General features: G+C 40.3%; 1 protein-coding gene across 2 annotated transcripts in view; it reads right to left on the bottom strand.

The window, feature by feature from the left end:
* The window catches only part of LOC134340914 (peroxidasin homolog), a 294,279-nt gene that overhangs the window by 10,635 nt on the left and 263,947 nt on the right, over positions 1-19,697 (bottom strand). For both annotated transcript variants that reach the window (XM_063038509.1, XM_063038513.1), the window contains one exon: positions 2,244-2,364. In XM_063038509.1, the coding sequence (XP_062894579.1) occupies positions 2,244-2,364 (121 nt within the window). The remainder of the gene's footprint in view (positions 1-2,243; positions 2,365-19,697) is intronic.

Raw genomic sequence — 19,697 nt, 5'->3', positions numbered from 1 at the left:
ACGGTCACACTGTTTTTGAGGATGGCCTGCTCTATGCAGATTTACACCTGTGCCATATTCTTTCCATTTCTTGATGGTTGACTTAACTGTACACCAAGGAATATTCAGTGACTTGGAAATTTCCTTGTATCCATCTCCTGACTTGTGCTTCCAATAACTGTTCCGCAGAGTTGCTTGGAGTGTTCTTTTGTCTTCATGGTGTAATTTTTACCAGGATATTGACTCACCAGCAGTTGGACCTTTCAGATACAGGTGTACTTTTACTACAGTCAATCGAAGCACCTTGTCTGCACACAGGTGATCTCCATTTAACTAATTATATGACTTTTAAAACCAATTGACTGTATCAGTTAGTCCTGACGAAGGGTCTCAGCCCGAAACGTCGACTGTACCTCTTCCTAGAGATGCTGCCTGGCCTGCTGCGTTCACCAGCAACTTTCATGTATGTTGACTGTATCAGTGACGATTTGATGTGTCATATTAAAGGGAGTGCAATTATTTTGTGTTTTATATTTGCAATTAATCTATGGTCACTTTGTATATATCTGTTTTCATTTTGACACAAGCGTCTTTTTCTGTTAATCAGCGTCAAAAAGGCCAAATTAAGTCCACTGTGATTCAAGGTTGTAAAATAATAAGATATGAAAACTTCCAAGGGGAATGAATACTTTTTATAGACATTGTAGTAATTTACTATTAAATTGATTCTACAGTTAACAGACTAGGATTCAAAAGAGAAACAGGCATGAAAGAAGCCATTTTGGCAACCTTGGTTTATCTTTTGAGAAAGATTGCAAGCTCCCCATTGATGCATCTAATAGTTGGGCGGCAGTGGGATATCTGATAATGTTGAGGATCTCACACATCCAGTGACCCAGGTTAGCTCTATGTGGGATTTGCATATCTTCCCTTTGACTCTCAGTTTCCCCAGTGTTTTGGTCCTCTCCTACATCCTGAAGACATGTAGATGGGTTAAGTTAACCGTCTACTGTAAACTACCCTGAAGTGTAAATGGGTACAGAATCTGGATGGAGTTGAGGGGACTGTGCAGGGAGTGAAATGAGATTAAAGTAAATGGGTGATTATTGTTCAGTGTGGTCTCAGGAGGTGGAAGGCCTGTTTCTGCACTTTGTGACTATATGGATATACAATGAAAGATAACATAAATTAGCTTAGGCTTGTATAGGGCCAAGCTAATCTGATCCATTGCTGCATGCATCTCTGAACTTGCCAGGAGCCAAGTGTTATTTTCAAAGCACATTGTAGAAGATGAAATCTCATTTTTAAACTGACTCTACATACAAATAAAAATTCACATTGTTGTTTGATTCATAAGAATGTGAAGAGACCACCAACCCATAATCATGCTGCAATATTTACGTTACCGATAGGAACCAATTTGGACTTTGTTCGAAAAGATTCTTTTAAAGGGCACAGGGGTTGAACAACGGGAGAAAAGCTATTCCACCCATTGTACTGTGTCTTGTCATTGAAATAGCACCTTCCCCTAATCTTTTGCAACACTCATGTGATAGTCCATCCTCTCCATGTGTACACCAGCAATGAACCCTCCAACTGACTTCCACCAATTAACCGCGCAACTGATAAACCTGTCTCCTCCATATTGATCATTGAAGGCAACATGGACACCTATTTACTCTGGGTTGGAGACTTCAATAGAGTATTGCCTAGTTCTATTGCTTCTATCCAAGTCCAGAAGAAATAATTCACCAGCACTCTGTCAATTGCAGGCAATGAGAGAATGCAATAAACCCACTTGATCTCGTGACCACGAAATGGGATAGTGTAGGATTAGTGTGAATAGGTGCTTGATGGCTGGTGTGGACTTTGTGGCTGAAGGGCCTCTTTGCACGCTGTACCACTATGACTGTTATGCAAAGCAACAGCTCACAAGAAAGTCATCTCTAAAGAGACAGAATGGGCAATCGATGGTGCTGATTTTACAATTATATATTGATAAAAATAGTTATCAAAAACTATTTTGAAAGTTTTCTTCTAGATTCTTCAAAATATAAGCATGTTCATACTTTAAAATTTTGGTTCTTTAGGGATTGTACGGAAAATATTTTTAAATCAAAGCTTGGGTCCTCAGATAGTTTATTAATCCTAGTTTTGTGCTGAAATTTGTAAAGCATTTCATTAGTTATCTTTCGTTTCCAAAAATATCCAGATATGCAAACTGCTAGATTACATATCACAATCCAGTTTCAAGTGAAATGAACCTGGAATGTGTTGGACTTCTCAATTCCTTTGACGGCGATTCATCTTGGAAACTGTATTTAGGTGAACGTTTGCCACGGAAATGGTGTGACAGTGCATTGAATTGTCCTCTAGTTCTGCAATCTGTAGAGGAACACGAAAGAATTGGTGTAAGCAAACTAGGGAGAAAGAAATAGAAACATTGACAATAATATTTTGTTTTAGAATGCACTAAGTTTAGATGTTATGATCTTTCAATATCCTGATTTACATCTATGATCGTTAAAACTTCAAATTCATGACTATGTCTTATGCCACATATTCATCATCTATTCTGATCAGTTTCAACTGATTTAACATAGAAAAATATGTATAGATAAAATAGATATAAATAATATATACTTATACAATATAAATATAAATCAATATAATATACAGTAAATATAAACATGGATAACACAAGGCACAGTACAGACCTTCCTGCTCACAATGTTTTGCCATCCTTCCTTTACTAATCTTACCCTTCTACATAGCCGATAACACTCGATTTCTCTTTCAAGTCTCTAATGTATCAGCACATCCCTGGCGTATCAAGTTCTATCACCAACCCCAGCACTATGTTCCAGGTACTTTTCATTCTCTGTGTAAGACAAACCAGCCTCTGACATATCTCCTAAATATCCTCCACTCAGCAGAAAAGGATGACCTCTGGTGTTAGTTATTGCCACTCTTACTCTGTCTATGCCTCTTATACTCTTAAGTTGCCTCTCATCCTCCTTTGCTCCAAAAAACAAAAGCCCTAGCTCACTCAAAGGTTTCTTATAAGACATGTTCTCTAGTCCAGGCAGCATCCTGGTAAATCTCCTCTGCACCCTTTCTAATTCTTGCACATTCCTCCTATAATGAGCTGACCAGAACTGAACACTATGTTCGAGACAGAGTTTTATACAGATGCGACATTACCTCATGGCTCTCGAACTCAATCCTCAAACTAGTGAATGCCAAAACACTTCTCAACACCTTCTTAACCACCCACTGCACAGTAACCTCTGATCCTCCACAGAGTCATAGAAATGTACAGACAGAAACAGGCCCCTTGGCCCATTTAGTCTATGCAGAAACATTTAAACCGCCTACTCCCATTGCCTTGCACCCAGACCATAGCCCTTCATACCACTGCCATCCATGTACCAATCCAAACTTCTCTTAAATATCAATCGAGCCTGTATGCACAACTTGCGCTGACAACTTGTTCCACACTCACCACCCTATGAGTGAAGAAGTTTCCCCTCATGTCCTCTTAAACTTTTCACCTTTCACCCTTAACCCATAACCTCCAACTGAAGTCCCACCCAACCTCAGTGGAAAAAGCCTGCTTGCATTTACAATGATGCTATTAAGAATTCTGCCATCAAGTTCAACCTTCCAAAGTCTATTGCTTCACATATTTCTGGATTGAATGCCAACTGCCACTTCTTAGCCCAGCTCCCCATCCAGTCTTTGCCCCATTGTAATCTATGACAACCTTCTACACTATCCACAATACCACAACCTTTATGTCATCTGGGAACTTACTAATCCACCATTTCATTTCCTCTTCCAAGTCATTTATAGAAATCACCAAGTGCAGATGGTACCAGAACAGCTCCCTGTAGAACACCACTCGTCACCAATATCCTCCAACTACGAACACTCTCTGCCTTTTGTGCGCCTGCCAAGTTTGAATCCATGCCTCTTGACTTTCTGGATGTGCCTTCCATGCTGAACCTTGTCAAACACCTTACTAAAATCCATATATACCTCATTCACTGGTCTACCTTGCCGTCAATTTGTCTTGTCACTTCGTCAAAAAGTCAATCAGCAATCAGGCACAACGTGCATCTCACAAAGCTATGCTAACTATCCATAATATGACAATGCTTCGCCAAATGCTCATCAAGCCTGTCCAAAAGAACCCTCTTTAATGTTTTTGCTTTGGTTTACAATTCCCAGAATTATCCGTTACCCTTTTTTAACTAAGGAACAACATCTGCCATTCTTTAATCACCTGGCATTACTCCTGTCGCCAGACAAAAATCATCTTCGATGCCCCAGTAATCTCTTCCCTTGCTTCCCATAGTAACATAGGGTATACCCTTTCCATCCTGGGGACTTAACTATTCTAATATTCTTCAAAAGCTCTAACACTGTCTTGTTTTTAACCCCAATATGTTCCAGCATGTTTGTCTGCTCTTCACTGACCTCACATTCATCAAAGTCTCTCACTGGTGCACACTAGAGCTAAGGATCTCCCGTTTGATCTTTGCTTCCTAAGCCGTAAGTATGCACCCTTAATTGACTAAAAGTTTCACCTGTTTACCATGTTTCCTTCTTCTTACCATTAGCTTGTCTCAATGGAACAATCCAGAATGCCATGCAAGTGCTCCCTAAACAAACTCCAAATTTCCTCTGTGCATTTCCCTAAAAATATCAGCTCCCAATTTATGCTCCTAAATTCGTGCCTAAACCCTCAATTAGCCCTCCCCCGATTAAATACTTTCCCATTCAATCTGCTCCAAATCTTGTCTATGGCTATGCTAAACTTCAGGGAGTTAAGAAATGCTCACTTACCGAGACATGCAACAACTGACCAGGTTCATTTTCTAGTACATGATCCAGTGTGACCTCTCCTCTAGTTGGCTTGTCCACATTCTGTATCAGGAATTCTTCCTGGATACACTTAACAAAATCTGTCTTATCTATACCGTTTACAATAAGGAAGTGCTAATTATACACCAGTCAAGGTAAGCATAGGGTGATTTGGCAGATGACTGCGTGATTTAGGAATTGATGAGGGGGAAGGGTTTCAGATTTCTGGATTATTGGGAATTCTCCTGGGTAACCTACTACCTGTACAAAAACAATGGGTTACACCTGAACTCAAGGAGGACCAACATCCATAAAACCATAAAGAGTGGAGCAGAATTAGGCCATTCAACCCATTGAGTCAATTCCTCTATTTCATCATGACTGATCCCAGATCCTATCCTACCCCATAGACCTGCCCTCTCACCATATCCCTTGATGCCCCAACCAAACAGGAATCTATCAACTTCTGCTTGAAATATACCAACAAGCTGGCCTCCACCACATCTGTGGCAAAGCATTGGACAGATTCACCACTTACTGGCTTAAAAAGAATTCTCCTCACTTGTGTTCGAAAAGGTCGCCCCTCCATTTTGAGGCTATGCCCTCAGGTTCTGGATACTCCCACCAGAGGAAACATCCTCTCCATATCAACCTTAGCTATTCCTTTCAACGTTTGGTAGGTTTCAATAAGATCTCCACACATTCTTCTAAATTCCAGTGAGTACAGGCTAACAGCTGCCAAATGCTCCTATGTTAACTCCTTCATTCCTGGAATTTTCCTTGTGAACCTCCTCTAGACACACTCCAATGACAATATATCCTTTCTGAGATAAGGGGTCCAAAACTGCTGACAAAACTCCAAGTGCAATCTGACTGGTGTTTTATAAAGCCTCATCATTATCTCCTTGTTTTTATGTTCTATTCCCCAACATTGCATGTGCCTTCTTTACCATAGACTCAACCTGTGAATTACCCTTCTGGGAGTCTTGCACGAGGACTCCCAAGTCCCTTTACACCTCTGATGTTTGAATTTTCTCTCCATTTAGATAAGTCTGCACTATTGTTCATATTATTATACATTTCCCAACATCATATTCCATCTGCCATATTTTTGCTCTATTCTTCCAATTTTTCTAAGTCCTGCTCCAATCGCATTGTTTCCTCAGCATGACCTACCCCTTCACCAATCTTCATATCATCTGCAACCTTTGCCACAAAGCCACTATCTAAATCATTGACAACCAATGTAAAAAGTAGCAGTCCCAATACTGACCCCTGAGGAACACCACAAGTTACTGGCAGCCAATCAGAAAAGGCCCCCTTTATTCCCACTCACTGCCTCTTGCCTGTCAGCCATTCCTCTATCCATGCCAGTATATTTCCTGTAACACCATAAGATTTTATCTCTTTAAGCAGTCTCATGTGAGGCATCTTATCAAATACCTTCTGTAAATCTAAGTAAATGACATCCACTGCCTCTCCTTTGACACCCTGCTAATTACTTCCTCGAAGAACTCCCAACAGATTTGTCAGGCAAGTTTTCCCTTCACAGAAATCATGATGACTTATTTTGTCATTAGTGTCCAAGTACCTTGAAATGTCATCCTTAATAATGGACTCCAACATCTTCCCTACCACTGAGACTAAGCTAACTGGGGTATAATTTCCTCTCTTTTGTCTTCCTCCCTTCTTAAAGAGCGGAATGACATTTGCCATTTTCCAGTGCTCGGGGACCATGCCAGAATCAAGTGATTCTTGAAAGATCATGACCAACACATCTGTTATCTCTTCAGCAACCTCTTTCAGGACTCTGGGATATAGTCCATCTGGTCCAGATGACCTGTCCATCTTAAGACATTTGAGTTTGCCTAGCAATTTTTCCTTTGCAATAGCAATGGCACTCACAGACCTCTGGCATACAGCTACTGCTTTCCAAAGTAAAGACTGATGTAGAGTACTTAAATGCATCTGCCTTTTTTTTGTCCCCCATTACTACCTAACCAGCATTATTTTTCAGTGGTCTAATATTAACTCTCACCTCCCTTTTACTTTTTAGGTAATTGAAAAAAAACTGTTCTTTTAATATCCTGGAGGGAGGTTTATGAGAGCTGTTGGGGAGGGCTTAAACTAACTTGGCAAGGAACCAGATTGACAGAGCTGAGGATGGGGCAGTTGATATACAAGTAGTGAGATTGTGAGGAAGGACAAACGGATGATGGGGTAAAATTGTAGTCAGTGGGATGAGCTGAAGTTTAACATGGGGAGTGTTAAGGTGTTTTCTGGAGTTATGGAAAATAATAACTATTAATTTCAACAGCAACCAGTCTTCAGATCTGAATGTGGATTGTAGATTGAATTTAAAATGCAGCTCTGAACAATGACCTTCCTGGGCTAAGTTGTTTGCATGGGCTTAATTGTTTGACTCTGTGACTGCAATGGTTAACATTCATTTTGGGTGTCTGGAGTGTTGTTGCGGAGATCTAGGTGTTTGAAAATTGTATGTAATTTGAAGGAAACATTATCAATGCAGAGTAACTATAAATTTATCCTGTGGTTACCTTTGATCCTCAGCATTTAAAAATGTGATGTAATGTTGTTTCAGGGAGCCTTTCTCCAGAGTGACTCCAAATACATTTAGCATGTGTACACCAAATAATGACCTTGATACTACCTGCTGTGTGTCTCTCCGGTGGCTTTTGTTGACAGTCACAACATTTGGGGGCTCATCCAGGATACGTTCATGACCCATCGTGTGGCCAGTGATCTCAGCAGTCTAATTAGGTGAGTATTTTTAAGATTAGCACCCATGCTTAGATTTTTTCAGGTCATTGACCACAGGTTCATGAAGGCTCACAAACACTGCGGAGAGCTGAACTGGTAGATATAAAAGTAGTGTGGTGTTTATGTGTGTTTGTGTAAGAGAACAGACATTTTTTTGGGTAACTTGGTGAGGCAGGGTCACCAGTTGCTAAGGGTGGTTACTGACAATTCAGGATGCCAGTCGGGTGTGTGTATACCTGTTTGGAGGAACTGTATAGTAGCACACTTGTTTGTGTGTTTTAAGAATCAGTCTGTAACCTTGGTATAACAGTTTTTAAATGCAAAGAAATACAATAAGCATTATGAGTTCAGATGCATACAAGTGTCAGATTGTAGAGTGCACACACTGTGGGGTTAAGTACGTACTGTTTAACTTTTATCCACCATTTATATTTTGCACAGTGTGGGAATTAGTGTGAAGATATTTGAGGGAAATATTGTAGCCAGATACTGTACATCCATCAGGATGGCACCTATTGACCCGAGCCAGTCCTTGACCCCAATTACAACCATCCATAAGCCCTTCATCTTTGGGGAGAAGCAGTCATTTTGTCAGAGCTGCCCTCACTTAAAGTCACCTGTGAGAATACAGAATTCTGGCTCAAGCTTGAGGAAATATGAGTGAAATTCACCAGATGCACCCGAAAGATATACATGTTTTGGTAAAGCGAAGTGCCCGAGGAATATGTGGGATAGCATGGCCCAGGGATTGCAGGATGGTACATGGGCAACTACCAGGAACATCAGCAATGAAGAGAGACGAAGGGTCTCGGCCCGAAACGTCGACTGTACCTCTTCCTAGAGATGCTGCCTGGCCTGCTGCGTTCACCAGCAACTTTTATGTGTGTTGAATGAAGAGAGATGTCGCTTTTTTAAGGGGGGAGTGAGGCAGTGACTGGAAGGAGATGAGAGTAACCGGGCAACAATAATGTCAGTCATTCAGAGAGCTGATGAGCCTGCAGTGGATTATGCAAATTGTAAATATTGAGCAAATGAGGTGTATTCGGTGTCGGATAATCCAGGGAGGGACGCCGAGCCTTCCTGAAAATGCTGATCGACTTACTCCGCGATAGTATCATAGGCCGATGAGATAGACCAACAGAGGGGGAAAGAGAGGTCAAAGTTACTGTTGTGGATGTAGCTGCTGTGGCATCATCGAAAGGATTTGTCTTGTGTGCCTGCAACCAGGCGAGACTAGACACTGCATGGTAAAGGAGACGATATGGTACAGCAGTTGTTTAATGGACCATAGTTGGGGGCCAAGTGTCAGCAGTGTCTAAAATAAAAGGAAGGTGTAAGAGTTGCTCCCCAAAACAGGTTGATGTCATGACAAGTGCATTCTCTCACCCATCAGCACCCAGTCTGTCTAATCTGACTACTGACTAAACATGGAGCTGGTGAAAACAGATTCTAGGTCAGAGAAATAGCTAGTGATAGTCCCCACTGCCAGTGCTCATGACCCATGGATGTACAGAACAACATTGTTAGTGTGTCAGCAATGCAATACATCAGCGGACACAGGCTTCGGTATCAATAACTGACCTACGCTTGCCAATGACTGGAGAAGCTCCCTGACCCTCTCCAAAGGGAGAGAGCTAAACAAATCATAAGGAGAGAAAAGATGAAATATGAAGGTAAGCCTGTCAATAATATAAGTGAGAATATCAAAACCTTCTTCAGATATATAAGGAGTAGAAATGAAGTGAGAGTGGATATCGGATCTTTGGAAAATAATGCTGGAGAGGTAGCAATGGGGGACAAAAAATTGCGGATGAACTTAATAACCATTTTGCATCAGTTTTCATTGTGGAAAACACGAACAGTATGCCAGAAATTTGAGTGTTGGGTGAGAATTGAGTATAGTTGCTATTACTAAGGAGAAAGTGCTGAGGAAGCTGAAAGATCTGAAGTAGTTAAGTCACCTGGACCAGATGGATTACACCCCATGATTCTATAAGAGGTAGTTGGAAAGATTGTGATGGCATTAGTAATGCTTTCAAGAATCAATAGATTCTGAAATGGTTCCCGAGAACAGGAAAATTACAAGTAGTCACTACGCTCTGTAAGAAAGGAAATTACTGGCATGTTAGCCTGGCATCAGTGATTGAGAAGATGTTGGAGTCTAATATTTAGGATGAGGATTTGGGGTACTTGGAGGCACATGATAAAAACAGGGTAACGTCAACATGGTTTCCTTACAGCGTAATTTTGCCCACAATCAGGATAGATAAAATTGTTCGTGAACGTTGTTTACTGGATCTCCAAAAGGCCTTTGACAAGGTGCCGCACAAGATAAAAACACATGGCGTTACAGGAAAGATACTAGCATGGATAGAAGATTGACTGACTGAAAAAAGGCAATGAATGGGAATAAAGGGGCCTTTTCTGGTTGGTTGCTAGTGACTAGAGTTATTCCACAGGGATTAGTGTTGGGACCACTTCTTTCTGCTTTACATGTCAATGATTTGGATGATGGAATTGGTGGCTTTGTGGCTATGTTTGTGAATGATGCGAAGATAGATGGAGGGGCAAGTGGTGTTGAGGAAGCAAGGGTCTGCAGAAGGACTTGGGAGAATGAGTGGAGAAGTGGCAGATGGAATATAGTATAGGGAAGTGTATGGTCACACACTTTGGAAGAAGGAATAAAGACAAACTATTTTCTAAATGGGAAGAAAATTCAAAAATCAGAGGTGCAAAGGGTCATGGGAGTTCTTGTGCAGGATTCACTGAAAGTTAACTTGAAAGTTGAGTTGGTAGTAAGGCAGGTAAATGCAATGTTAACATTCATTTTGAGGGGACTGGAATATAAAAAGGAATGATGTAATGCTGAGGTTTTATAAGGCATTAGTCAGACTGCACGGACTATTGTGAGCAATTTTGGGCACCTTATCTAAGAAAGGATGTGCTGGCACTGTAGGGGGTCTAGAGAAGGATCACGAGTTATTCTGAGGATGAAATGTTTAACGTATGAGAAGAATTTGATGGTTCTAGGTCTGCACTTGCTGAAGTTTAGAAGAATTGGGGGGGGGTGGTGGTGGAGAACCTCATTGAAACCTATAGAGTATTGAAAGTCCTAGAGACAGAGTGGATTTGGAGAAGATGTTTCCTATATTATGGGGAGATTAGGGCCAAAGGGCATAGCCTCAGAATAGAGAGATGTCCATTTAGAATGGAGATGAGGAGAAATTCATTGAGCCAGAAGATAATGAGTATGTGGCACCTATTACCACCGATGGCTGTGGTGGCCAATTCATTGGGTATATTTAAACTGGAGGGTATATTTAAAGTGGAAGTTGATAGTTCTTGATCAGTCAGAGTGTGAAAGGTCATAGGGAGAAGGCAGGAGAATAGGGCTGAGGATAATAAATCAGCCATCATGGAATGGCAGAGCAGACTCGATGGCTGAATAGCTTTTATGGTCTTTTACATCGTTCCATTAATTTCATCTGACGCTTCCCTTGCCATATCTGTAACTGATCTATACCATGCTGTACGAATTGATAGCCCGTTACACTGTCCACAACAGTATCAGTCTTGCTGTCACCCACAAACTTGCTAATCCATGCATCTATGTATCATAAACAACAGGATTCAGCAGCGATCCTCGTGGACATCTAGGCAGAATAACAGCTTTCCATTCCTGCTCTCTGTCTTGTACAGACAAGCTAGTTCTGAAGCTAAACTAACTGTTCACCCTAGATATCAAGCATGTTGATGCTTTGAATCAACCAACCATCAGAGCGCTGATCAAATGCCTTTTCTTCAGTATCCTATCCAATAGCTTCCCTACCATTGACTGCCTTAATAATTCTGCAATTTCAAGGTTGTTATGCAAAGAGATAAGGATGGTCTGGAAGCTAGGGTTCTAAATTGGGGGAAATGGCAATTTCAATAATGTAACACAATTTCAATAATAACTGGCAGCAGCTGCTTGAGGATTGGATAGCATACAAGTGGGAACCTTTTGAAAGTGAGAACAGTAAGAGTTCAGACAAGTTCCTGGAAGGGCAAAGGGCAAGGATAGTAAGACGTGAGAACTTTGGATATCAAGGGATATTGGAGGGTTACAGTAAAATAAAATGTAAGAATATGATAGGTATAGCTCACTGGAAATGGAAGAAAACACCGAGCAATATAGAGTGTAGGAAATTATATAAAAATTAGGAATACAAAGACCATGAAGTATAATTGACAGATAATATCCATATTTCCCCCCATAACAAGGCGTAAGAGGTTCAGAGGGAATCAGACGGAGATTTTTTTCTACATAGTGCATGGAAGCCGGAAAGGTGCTTATGACAGTGGTAGAGTCAGATACTTCTAACATTCAAGCATCTAAACACAGCACTTCGATTGGGAAGGCACAGAGGTCACAGGTAAGAAGTAGGCTTAGGTTAAAATATAATGGTTGGCATGGACATACTGTGATGACAGAACTACTTCTGACTCTAAAGGACTTTTAAATGCTTTATCTGTTCGTAGCTATAATACACCAAAACACAGACTGCCTCACTATTTGATCTCCCAAGTCCATTTACCTGTTTTACCATCTCCTTTTAATACTGATTTCCGCCTTTACATAAAACTTCACTAAAAATTCACCTTTTTTTAAGCAAATGCTGTCAACAGTGACTTCCTGTAGTTCAGTACTGATAGTCTAGTTTTCATCTTGTTTCTTATAACCATATAACAATTACAGCACTGAAACAGGCCATCTCGGCCCTTCTAGTTCGTGCCGAACGCTTGCTGACAAATTTCTTTGGATCAGAGTTAAATTGATTCAACTTTCAAAGCCAACAGGTGATTCTGAGTTTGGTAGAAACCGCTGCAGAGCTTTTGTAGTCTCACCCGCAAGCTGGACTCAACCGGATATAGGAGCTGGCATGGTTTTTACGTGGCTTTACAGACAGATCACCAGGGAACGTGCAGGTCTGAACACGTGGGTGTGGTAAAGTGCTTTTGGCAATGTGCAACTTCCATGCACTAGGGACAGTTTAAAAACGATGGCCAACATTTTCTGGCATGTGTGACTTGTTGGGTTTGAACAAAATCAGCTTTCCGAAATATTTTAAATTTATTAGAAACTGAATGGAAATAAGTAACTATTTTAGGTAAATCAGTGGCTCTTCAGGGCCTCCTTAATGAACATGCTGGGGTCAGTTTCTGTCAAGTACTCATATGTTACAAGTAGACAGAGGGAGTGAAAATAGGAAACAGGGAGGGGGAAGGAAGGAGTGGGGTGGAAGAAATGCTGACACATATCAGGCTCAGAAAAAACATGTTTAAGTGTTAATATTTATGTAACATGTTCAATGAACATGCTCCATTCCTCACTTTGGCTCCTCTTACTTCTTTTCACCTTATGTACCTATCACATCCTCCTAGTGCCCCTCCTTCCCTTCCTCCCATGGTCATTTCTCCTCTCCTATCAGATTCCTCTTCTCCAGCCCTTTATGTTTTCAATCTATCACCACCCAGCTTCCCTTCTCTCCAACCCACCTGCCTGCACCTATCACTTTCTATCTTGTAATCCTTCCCCTCCCCACCCCCCACAACTTATTCTGGCTTCCTCACGGCTTCCTTTCCAATCCTGACAAAAGGTATTAGCCTGAAATATCCACTGCTTATTCACTTCTATCGATGCTACCTGACCTGCTGAGTTCCTCCAGCATTTTGTGTACAGTATGTTGCTTTAGATTTCCATCATCTGCAGAATCTCTTGTGTTGAAATAATATTTTCTTTAATAGTTGATGCATTTTCCTTTGAAGCCACCAGTGCATTTAAATCATTGGGTTTGAGATTAGAAATAAAATCTTAGTATAGATAAACCTCAAGGTTAAATTGTAGCTTAAAATGATAAACATTGAGTTTTCAATGGCACTAAGCGTGGACAGAAGAGTGCAGCCAGTCTCTGAACGTTCTCACTTGTTGAGGGCTCGTTAATAACTGTCGTATTTCCCCAGTTTTTCTTAGCTACAAAGTTCCCATCATGGCGCAGAATTTATGAGGAAACAGTGATTTCATTACTTCTGACAGCATTACTCTTGCCTGAAATAATGAAATTACAGCACTAAACAATATTTTCAATACAAATAAACTCTTCTCGGCTTCCAGTTGGGTACAAATATTGATTATAACTGATGTTTGGATGGCGGAATCTGTCATTGAACCTGTAGCCGACTGGAAGCCTGAGAAAAGTTTATTCGTTATATACACTGGGAAAACAATAGTCCAGTTTTCATCTTATTCTTGCTGACAAATATCTATGGATCTTTTTCAATATTTTCCGTGTTTCTGAACTCCATTGGGTCCTTCCTAAGAAGTGTTGCTTACTATAAGCATATCTGTGAATTTCAGTAAATCTTAAAAGGATTTGTGCTATTGAAATGATTGTAGTAATAGTTGTTGGTGTTAACCAAATTCAAAAAGTTTCCATAAGCTGTTGAAGTGGAAATTCCAGCAAAGCAAGGGTTAAAATGGGGTGGTAACGGAACAGAACCTTTGTATTAGCTTTTCTCTGTGTAGAAGTTCACTAAAGCAACAGTTAAAATGATAAGCTGACAGAGAATCTGCAGACATAGTGCATTCACCCACGCTGAACACAGCCCTTGAAAACCTGACTTCTTGTACAGTTTTGCTGTTGAAGACTAGGACTCAAGGTCACCCAGCACACCAAGACAAAAGAGAGATACAAACGAGGGATTCAAGAGCAACACACACTATTGGATTATTTTACTAATTCTCAAGTATTATTAGCCTTTAACATATAGATTTAATTGTTTTTTTACGATTACTACTTAAATATGCAAATGATGGGATTCAGACATGGTGGAAATTTCTATTGAATCAACAAACGGTCAATTTCTATGTAAGAATGGAATTGTTTTATTCAAACCTCAGAGCAATGTAGCGAAAGGTGCTACGCGCTTCTTGTTCACAAGTCAATAAAGTGTGATTAAGGAATGACTTGTCAGAGTTCAGTTAACTGGCGACGACACTTTGAGGTACTTTTGGAACAAGTGAGGTGAAGTATAGCAGCTCATCTTGTAATTTTCAATTGCAAATCCTCAACAAATGCAGCAAGATCTAAACACTGAGGCACGGGCTGATAATTTGCAAGTAAACTTTGCACCACAAAGTTGCCAGGTACCAACAGTCTTCAAACAGAGGGAATCTGATCAACTTTCCATTCTTCTCACTCTCCAGGGACCAAAACAACGTAAAGATTCACTTATGCTTCCCCAATCTAGTGTACTGCACCTGGTGTACTGCACAACATAGGTTCCTTTAGAACGGAGAAACCAAAGAGCTTGGGTGACTGCTATATTGACTACCCACATTTAGTCCACAGGACGACCCAAGGCTTCTGGTTGCCAGCTATTTTAATTCACCATCCTACTTCCTCTCTTTCTATGGCATTCAATACTGCAGCAACAAAGTTCAAGACAGATTAACAGAACAATACTTCATCTTCTACTTGAGTATACTGCAATGTCTAGGACTTGAAACATCCAGTTTTAAATAACTCATTCTTTCTTCCTTTCCTTGCATACTGGTCATTTGTGCACACCATTCATGCTTTTGGTGTACAGTCTGACAGTACAAGATTACAAACTATATAACATTAGCCACACACCATGCAAATAAAGAAGCTCATCTTATTTTGACTGCACTATTATTCATCCATCACCCTCCTCTACCAGACGAACAGAGACCTTTCTCAGTTCTGATGAGTGCCCCAAACCTAAAGCATTAACTATTTCTGTTTCCATAGATGTTCTCAGGTTTGCTGATATTTTTCCTACAAGTTTTGTTTTTTTATTTCAGATTCACCCCCCCCATCTAACTACCTACCCTTGACATCCAATAGCATTCCTATTGCTGAGTCCCTCACAATATCCTGAGCGTCCCCAGTGACCCAGAACTCAATGGGGGAATGCGTTATTGTGTCTGGACTTCAAATTTAAGCATGTTTAAATACCTAGATCCATTATACATTACCATCTCACACCACCACTTGGTAAAAGGTATGCATTCACATTGCTGTGTCACAGAGCTGTTCACTGTTCAAGTTGAGAGAAGGAAAGAGATGTCACCCTTTCACAGAATACTAAAATGAGATGTTATTCATGAAAAGTATGCCTCTGCACCATAAACAATAGTGTTTCTTGCATCATCAAGCAACAGGGAAAAAACAGACACACACACGCATAAATACTATGAAAATGACCACAACAATGGTTAAGATAAAACTATCCAGAGCAATTTTGAGCAATAGCTAATCAGCGATCAGCAGCATGAGAAGATGTACTGTAGCTCACACAGGTTTGCCAAATGAGTACATAACACATGATGGTTTTGTTTTGTTGCAAAGCTTGCAGACAATATGAAGATGGGTGGAGGGGCAAGCAGTTTTAAGGAAGTAGAGAGGCTACAGAAGGACTTAGACAGATTAGGAGAATGGGCAAAGAAATGGCAGATGAAGTACAGTGTCAGGAAGTGTACAGGCGTGCGCATTGGTAGAAGAAATGATGGGGTTGACTATTTTCTAAATGGAGAGAAAATATGAGAAACCAAGATGCAAAGGGATTTGGGAGTCCTTGTGCAGGATTTCCAAAAGGTTAATTTGCAGGTTGAGTCTGTGGTGAGGAAGGCAAATGCTATGTTAGCATTCATTTCAAGAAGACTAGAATATAAAAGCAAGGATGTATTGCTGAAACTTTATAAAGCACTGGTGAAGTCTCACTTGGAGTATTGTGAGCAGGTTTGCACCCCTTATCTTAGAAAGGATGTGCTGAAACTGGAGAAAGTTCAAAGGAGGTTGACGAAAAGTATTCCAGGATTGAATGGCTTGTCATATGTAGAGTGTCTTATAGCTCTGGGCCTGTATTCAATAGAACTCAGAAGAGTGAGAGATAAGCTCAATGAAGCCTATCGAATAGTGAAAGGCCTTGACAGAGATGATGAGGAGAGGATGTTTCCTATGGTGGGAGAGTCCAAGACCAGAGAACACAGCCTCAGAATAGAGGGGCTTTTAGGAAGGAGATGAGAAGGAATTTCTTTAGCCAGAAGGTTGTGAATCTTTGGAAGCCTTTGCTACAGGCAGCTGTGGAGGCCAAGTCTCATGTAAGGCAGACGTTGATAGATTCCTGATTGGTCAGGTCATGAAGGGATAAGGGGAGCAGGCAGGAGATTGGGGCTGAGAGGAAAATTGGATCAGCCATGATGAAATGGTGGAGCAGGCTTGATGGGCCAAATGGCCTCATTTTGCTCCTATCTTATGGTCTCATGGTGCATGCCAGCTCAATTTCAATGTTTAAGTAAAGTTTGGATAGGTATATGGATAGGAGAGGTATGGATGGCCATGGTCTGGGTGTAGCTTGATGGGACTAGGAAGCTTAAATGGACTAGATGGACTTTCTGTGCTATACTTTTCTATGACACTAGAAATGCAACGATTATTCTTAAGGATTTAATTTGGAATTTTGGACATTGCTGCTATCTCCGACAAGAGACCACAACATGAAGGCACTTAATTATAATTAAAGCAAGCTCTAATTGTGTCATGGGGATATGCTTGAAAGCCTGTATTCTCTACAAACTTTCACTTCAATACTCCTATTTACAAATAACTACTGTTTGCAACGTTCCAAAACTTTTATTTTAAGCAAGGCAAATGAACAGCTTGATGATTCATATCAAGTTCTAATTTACACTTGTTACTATAAAGCCTTGTCTACGAGTCTGTCAATGTCAGTGCAATGAATATACTGAAGCAGTTCATACACATTGCCCTTTCAGCACTAACACAGATATACACTGTATTTCTGCTTTCAGCAATCAGAATAAAGATGGCAAATCTGAAAAACCAGTCTCAATAAACAACCCTATTCTAAAGAACCATTTTGAGAAAAAGAATGAAGTTTCCACAGCAACCATTAGAAACGTCTGCCAGCCTTACCCCAGAGGTGCCAGATCATAACTAGACAACGGTCAACAAACTTCAAGTGCATGTCACAGAATGACATAAACACAAAATAAAAAATGCTCTGTGCAAAATAAAAAGAAAATAGAGGTTTTATGTTGCTCCAACCGAAAAATAGACCACAATAAGGAATTAAAAGTATCCCAAGTCTCAAATCCAAGAAAAGCTCATGGAATCCCCAATAAATAAGAGTCTAGTCATGCTGGAACTATGTTGCTTAATGGAAGTTTGTTGGTTGCCGGGTCAGGACTGGAACTTCCTTCCACTGCTTATAAGGCAAGTGGCCAAATGAGGATTAGGCCTGGATAGTGAAGCTCCATGCCAGAGTTCTTGTTTCTTTATATCACAGAAGACCCAGGGAGTTGAAGTTTTCTGCTGCTGCTGATTCCTCAGGGACAATTGTCTGCTCCTCAAACTTTCTCTCTCTTTTGCGAAGCCTTCTGTGCACCCACCAACAACCGCATCTGTTGTTAGTAAAGAGCATACCAAACAATTCCCTCACTGGACAAATCCAGGCAAATAGAATATCCATGCACAAATTCCTGTAAGTAACTGCTTTATGGTGTTGAGAGCTCATAATTAACAATCCCAGAACTTTGGGGAAATGGATGGGAGTATCACTTAAATGGCGTGTGATTCAATAACTAAAGGTGAAGAGTCATGATGAGATTTATTGGCGTAGAACACATTGGGACAACATGCAATCAAACTGCCACAGTACCTATTTATAATTTATACAGAAGCCTGTCATACTTGGATGAGTAAATGGGTCAAATACTAAAGGATATAATTGTTCCTTTCCAAAATGAGCTTGATCAGCAAATGGTCCGGACCCCTTGGTCAGTGGGGCTGTCAATTAAACGCCTGGGTGGCAGAGCTTTTTGGAACTTAATTAAAAATTACAACCAAAAGCAGGCAAGGATCTTTTAACTGCAATGATAAACAAAGCTAAATGCCTCAAACAAGAACAAACTCTCAACCTATCTAATTCATATGAAATGAAATTTAATTCCTTACCCATCAGTGATGCTGTCATCCAATGGCAAAAGCACCATCATAATCAAAGCATTTCTATTGATCTCCATCAACATTAAAACAACCTGCATTGACCTTCATAAGCAGGAGAAATGATTGGCATCACACCAACTACCATTCCATGGAACAAGCAAAGTAAAGTGTTAACATTTTTTTAAAAGTGTGCTTTAGCTCTGCAGGCTTAACACTACAATAATAAAAATTTCAGCCTTGTCTCAATGCCAGCCATCTTGCTTCCACATTGGGAGGTAGTGGTTTTAAATCCTAACATGTACAGAAGTGTTCACATCAACTCAGCTGTTACTTGAGCACATTGAGTGCTAGTTTGTGTGAGGCAAGGAACCAAACTAGTTCAAGAAAGGCCTGGTCTGTTCTTACTGAACTGCAAATGAGTTTAAATGCTATTCACAAAACAGGACAGATCTGGATTTTGGACCACAATTTTCCCCTTAAATGGCACAACTTCACAGCACACAAATTAACCACTAGCATTTTCCAGCTTTCAAAAGCTACTGATTTTCCAATAGGCTGCACCTTAGAACAAAGAATGTAAAAGTAGGTGATGGCCATTCAGCCCCCTGTATGAATGGGTCATCTTTTACCCTCGTCACATTAAAGACATTTTAACTCTCTCAAAAGTCCTTTTTAGGGGACAAGAATAATTGCTTTGTTTTTTTAAGAGGAAAGAACTTTGCTTCATGTTCAAAGCTTGTAAGCAGTAGTACAAAGCTCCCAGTTTGATAACACTGAAATTTGAAAAACAGAAGATTTCAAAGCAACATATACACATCTCATACCTTTGTTAAAAATAGTAATCCGGTTCAAATTAATTTACTTAAAACTGCCAAAAACAGCTGAAGCCACACTGATATCCATCCAAAATGGTAGCCTAGTTGGGTTTTAAAACATTATTTGTTCCTTCTAATGTCTATATCTAAAACTGTACCCAGGCAGTTTGTGCAAATATCTGACATAGAGTCCTCAGATTTATTGTGTATAGATTAGTTG

This window comes from Mobula hypostoma, chromosome 2, assembly GCF_963921235.1.
Source record: "Mobula hypostoma chromosome 2, sMobHyp1.1, whole genome shotgun sequence".
NCBI lineage: Eukaryota > Metazoa > Chordata > Chondrichthyes > Myliobatiformes > Myliobatidae > Mobula > Mobula hypostoma.
Note: the sequence above shows the minus strand (reverse complement) of the source record. Positions and strands in the feature narration are given on the sequence as shown.